The 5,941-nt window shown below is 39.3% G+C and overlaps 1 protein-coding gene across 1 annotated transcript; it reads left to right on the forward strand.

Annotated features, from left to right (window-relative positions):
• The first annotated feature begins 389 nt into the window (after positions 1-389).
• On the forward strand, positions 390-5,941 carry LOC121996511 (dicarboxylate transporter 2.1, chloroplastic-like). The gene is made up of 4 exons (XM_042550503.1): positions 390-1,226; positions 3,376-3,689; positions 4,192-4,640; positions 5,597-5,941. Exons 1-4 carry the CDS (start codon positions 417-419, stop codon positions 5,710-5,712), a joined length of 1,689 nt encoding a protein of 562 aa, XP_042406437.1. The 5' UTR covers positions 390-416; the 3' UTR covers positions 5,713-5,941.

Here is a 5,941-nt window from a genome sequence, read left to right on the forward strand (position 1 = left end):
ATAGTTGGGATCCATAAAGAAAAGTGTTTTATGGCAAAAAATTATGATAAAATATTTTTTAATATGGATATAGTTTTAATAATGATGAAAATAATGACTGACCGTTTTAATTTTTGTCCACTTGGTTGAGCTGTAAATCCCCCATCGCTCAGAATATCTGCCCCCTGTGCTGCCGGAATCATATGTTCCACAGGTCTTCCTACCCACCAGTGAGAACGAGTTTAAAGACGGCCATCGACGATGAACGAACAAAATGTGATTGCTTACGCAATTGAACGGTGTATCTGTTTCCATAAAATTGTATTTGTTATGGTTCTTGTACGAGATCCTTTACCAGCAGACTAAGAGTCTGAGGCTATAACCAACGGGTCTGGTTCTCTGTGCTCCATTTCCGTGTGGTTGCGGAGTCGTCGGGCATGGAGAGCTCCGCCATCTGCCGCCCCGTGTCCTCCCCTATCTCCGTCCGCCCAGTCGCCCTCCGCCGCCGCCGTCTGCTTAACTCCGTTCGCTCCGATTTGCTTCCTTGCTCGTCCGCCCCTCTAACCGTCCTCTGCCGCCCCTTCGTCCCTATCCGCCTCCGCCACGACCGCGCCAAGCTCTCTCTCCCCCCCATCCGCGCCTCCTCGGCCTCCGCATCCTCGGCAAATCCAGAAGCCTCTATTGCACCCCCGCCGCCTCAGCCGGCCCATGGTGCGAAGCTCGTTCCCCTCGTGATCTCCGTCGCCATCGGCCTCGCCGTGCGGTTCGCCGTTCCGCGGCCCGTGGAGGTCACTCCGCAGGCGTGGCAGCTCCTCGCGATCTTTTTATCCACGATCGCCGGCCTGGTACTCAGTCCGCTTCCGGTGGGCGCCTGGGCCTTCATCGGTCTCACCGCCTCGATCATTACGAAGACGCTGACCTTCTCGGTGGCCTTTGGGGCGTTCACCAATGAGGTCATCTGGCTTATCGTGATTTCCTTCTTCTTTGCACGGGGGTTCGTCAAGACTGGACTTGGAGATCGGATTGCGACGTACTTTGTGAAGTGGCTTGGGAGGAGTACTTTGGGGTTGTCGTATGGGCTTACCATCAGCGAGGCTTTAATCGCTCCCGCGATGCCCAGCACCACTGCCAGAGCTGGCGGGGTGTTCGTACCTATTATCAAGTCATTGTCCCTGTCGTCAGGGAGCAAACCTGGTGATCATTCAGCAGGGAAGCTGGGTTCCTATCTAGTTATGTCGCAGTTCCAGGTATCTTTTTCTGAAAAATCTATATTAGATGTTGAAGTTTCGCAAAAGAAAGTTTTTTTTTTTGGCCTTTTGGAAATAGTTGTTTGTTTCCTTTGCCTATATTGTTATACAGCATTATATATATATTTATATATATATTAAAGAAATTGTTCGTGTATTCATCTGTTTTTCAAAGTTAGCGTGCTTAACTATAATATTGCATTTATACTGAACGTCGAGAAATTTCATGTCTTATAGCAAAAAACGTTCTAAGTTCTTCTAATCTTAGTTTTGATCTAGGGCACCCGTCCTTGATATAGCAGTTTAAAGGGGAAAAAAAGTAATCTTTTGATTCTTTTGCAAGTTCCTATATATCCTTAAACATGTAGTCGGAAGTTTTTAATCTAATTTCACATTCAAACTGCCTGCTTAAGTGCAGTAAGAAGCCTAATTTCAATGAAATAAATGAAACAAGAGTTTTGATTCAGAATCTGAGTATTGATGAGAGTGTCCTTACAGGTCTTTAACGTCTTTTGACTTTCACTATATTAAAATTTATGTATAGCCGTTTGCTTGTTGCTATAAAAAAGTAAGTTTTTTTTCTTTTCTTTTTTGCTAAAACTGAAATCTGATAAACCTTTTCTCTTCTTGAGATTGAATTATGATGTCTGATCTGCATATATATGCGCATTGTATTCTTATGGTTCTTGTATAATTATTGAGCATTGTATGGTAAGATTTGGCATTCATGCTATCTATGCTAGCTATCTCTGCATGTTACTAATCTTGTTCTACCATAAAAAGAATGAGTCTAAATTTCAAACCACCTTGGGTGAAGGTTTGTATTGGTCATAAAATCCTCAATTTTGTTTTAAAAAAAATCTATTGTCAACAATGAAACACATTCATTTAATCTATCGAGATCCTTTGCAAAACTACTGTTTGAGGGTGCAAGATACGGTTATAATACATAGAGACACTATCAATGAGAGGTTTAGGCATTGTGCTCACTCCTATGATGCTTCTCATCCATGGCCACATTATTTCTTATGTCTCTGATGATTATCATCATTGTCTTGGTGATTCCACCATTCATCCTTTATTTCAGTAAATATACCTTGTGGTTAAACCATTATCAGTTATTTCTCATTATTGGGTTTCATCAGTATACCTGAGATGATTATGTATGTCTTTAGGAACTTGGAAACCATAATTCCCTATGGTCACCTCTTTTGGGGTCATGACCAATTTTTATTGGTATATCTAAAGTCGCACTTAACAGTTAATGGTGCAGGTAAGACAATCAAGTTGGCAATATAATATACATCTTACATATATATAGCAGGACTGGGATGTTAATCAAATATTCCAAATCATATATCATTTTTATAATGACTAATAGCAAATGCATGATAATAATCTCGAGCATTCTTATATGCCTTTTCCACATATTAACAAGGGATACACCGGATCTTTGCAAGCATGTGGAGTTCATGTATATACTTTAAATTAGAGCAATTAAAGAGAATTATTAGTGGAAGATATCATTGAATGCCATCTTGTATGATCCATGTTGAAATGACAATTATTAGTTTTTTTTTTACCTAAGTTCATTGAGGTTTCCTTTGATAATGTGCTTATATCATCAGAGGTCAGGAGCACCTGTTTTGATTGCATCGCTTGCTTTCTTTCTGTGAATTTTGTCAGTTTCTTGTAATGAAATTATTGTTTCCGCCTAATTGTCACAGATGTTGCTTATATTACTTGCATCTAATATTGAAATGCATGATTAGTCTTCTCAAAAGCAGTTCTTGGTTTTAGTAAAATATCATATTTGGATAAGGGCCTTATTGCCACTATTTCTTGCTCTCCTTCAGAATGTGGGTTTCAGAGGGTTAAGTTGTGGATGGAACCTCTTTTGTTATATGACATGCCTCTGCACACTTAGTTTCTGTCTTTAAACACTTAACAAGAGCCGTGTTGACTACTGTGCTATCCAATTTTAGCAGTAAAAAGCTGAGTTTTCAGTTCACCTCACAAGAACATCGGCCACCTACATTCTGATTCAATGTTTAGCACCGAATACTTTGCTGGTATCAAATTACTTGTACCAGTTTTTATCTTATACAATGTACAGTGACTGACTATTTTGCCTTTTGGTGCAAAACAGGCAGCTACTAATTCTAGCGCCCTTTTCCTAACTGCCGCAGCTCAAAATCTGTTGTGCCTTAAATTAGCTGAAGAACTTGGTGTTAGAATTTCTGGTCCATGGGTATCATGGTTTAAAGCTGCAAGCTTGCCTGCTATTGTTTCTCTTCTGGCCACTCCCTATATCCTCTACAAAATATTTCCCCCACAAGTAAAGGATACACCAGATGCACCGGCTTTGGCTACCAAAAAGTTGGAACAAATGGGATCTGTCACAAGGAGCGAATGGGTGATGGTTGGCACTATGGTTCTCGCTGTTTCATTGTGGATTTTTGGGTATGCATGTGTCTTACTAATCATATTGCCATTTTATTCCTACAAGGAAACTGCTGCTCTCTCTTACTTGCTCTCTCTTACACTGCAAGTGATTTTTCCACTATTTTGGTAGGACATGATACTTGAGAGTTGGGTTTTGTCATTATGTCCTAGCATTAGAGTTAGTTTAGTTGGAGTTTCATGTTTTGTTAACATGATCGCATCCCTAATACCAGCTATATGTTGATTTTAGAGCAAAATTTTCTTCATTGACTGTGAAATTAGAAAGTGTACATTAATGTTGGCTTATGCATAGAAGTTAATGTAGAGAATTAATTTTGAGAAAAAAGTAGATAGACAAGCACGCAACCACAACCTCTCAGTTAAAATCATTGTAGTGGTTTACATATTGTAGCTTGTATACATAACTGTTCTACAATGTAATTAATTTCCCATTGCCTTGCAGCTTTTTACTCTTCTAGGAAACATTTCTCATGAGTGATTTTTTTTTTTTGTTGTGAAGTGATGCTCTTGGAATTTCAAGTGTTGTGGCTGCAATGCTCGGCCTATCTATCCTTCTACTTTTAGGTGTTCTAAATTGGGATGATTGCTTGAGCGAGAAATCTGCATGGGATACCTTGGCTTGGTTTGCTGTGCTAGTTGGAATGGCAGGGCAGCTGACAAATTTGGGAATAGTATCATGGATGTCAAGTTGTGTGGCTAAGTTTCTTGAATTTTATTCATTGAGCTGGCCTGCAACCCTTGGTGTCCTCCAAGCATCCTACTTCCTGATCCATTATCTATTTGCAAGTCAGACTGGTCATGTAGGAGCACTCTACTCAGCATTTCTTGCCATGCATTTGGCTGCTGGTGTTCCTGGTGTTTTGGCTGCACTTGCTTTGGCGTATAATACAAATCTTTTTGGTTCTCTGACACATTATAGTAGCGGTCAGGCTGCTGTATACTATGGAGGTACAATCTGATTTCTTCCCCCCTTGTGTATCGTTTTGTAGTTATTATATTAAACATTTTTGTTTTTCTTAGCCAATGTCTACTGCTCTACATTATGAAGGATTTTTTTTTACTAAATCTGGCTTAAGAAAAGGTTTAGAACTTCAATACTGGTGCCAGTTTCAGTATCAAATTGGAAAGATGCCCTTTCAACGCCAAGCTGTGGACTTTGCCAATGTGATTTTGGATTGAACTCACCCTATTGGCCTGCTTCAACTTAATATGTTTGCTTTTAAAAGCAACAATATAATAACATTTTGAAGAACAACTCAAATATAACAGACATAAGTAACTTATAACATACCATTTTGAAGAACAACTCAAACATAAGTAACTTATAACATACCTTATACAGATAATAGTATTCCTACTAATGCCCCATTAGAATGAGTGTTTTGCATTGATTACTTCATTGAATACCTGTCTATACAATTATATACCTAGCTTATATAGTATATTCTCTCAGCATCTAAACTAAATAGTTTTAATTTGGATATGAGTAACTTAAATTTGGTTAGTTTGCCTCAATTGATATTATTCAAAATTACAATTTATACCGTCTGGTGCAGATGGTAAATGGGGTAGTCAGCATACATAGGATGGGTGGAACATGTAACTTTCACCCATACCTGTTGGTTTGTGGTTTCAGAACAAATCAGCGCGATATAAAACACACTGCAGTTTAAATACTTAATTTGTTTTCCCATTTTAGTTTGAGCTCTTAGTGATAACATATCATCGACATCTGATTCTTACGTAGTAGTTCTTTTCTCAATTGCAAATTCTTAACGATGGCATGCCATCGTCGCCCGATTCACCATTTTGTTAAATTCCCACATAGCAATGATTGCAATGTGTTTCTCTGATGTGGTCAGTTGCTTAACATGTGTACATTTCCTGTTACTTTTCCTCTGCAGCGGGTTACCTCAAGCTTCCAGAAGTGTTCAAGATGGGGTTCATTGTCGCTTGTGTCAATGCTTTGTTATGGGGAGTTGTTGGCTCCTTCTGGTGGAAGTTTTTGGGACTCTACTGAAGCTGCAAAAACGTTCAATTCAAAAAATGGATCCAGCTGCATCAGTTCTGTTTCCATTCTTTTAGCCTTTCTGATCCCAAAATTTTGGTAGAGGAAAGGATCTGATAATCCAGAACATTTTGAGCCTAATTTGATGTTCTCCCATCTTGATAATGCAAATTGCCATTTGACTGAAAACTCATAATGGAAACTTCGCAGGATCGGAGTAGGCAAGTGTTTTCCAAATCAA

Source organism: Zingiber officinale, chromosome 6A, assembly GCF_018446385.1.
Source record: "Zingiber officinale cultivar Zhangliang chromosome 6A, Zo_v1.1, whole genome shotgun sequence".
In the NCBI taxonomy this organism is placed as follows: Eukaryota; Viridiplantae; Streptophyta; class Magnoliopsida; order Zingiberales; family Zingiberaceae; genus Zingiber; species Zingiber officinale.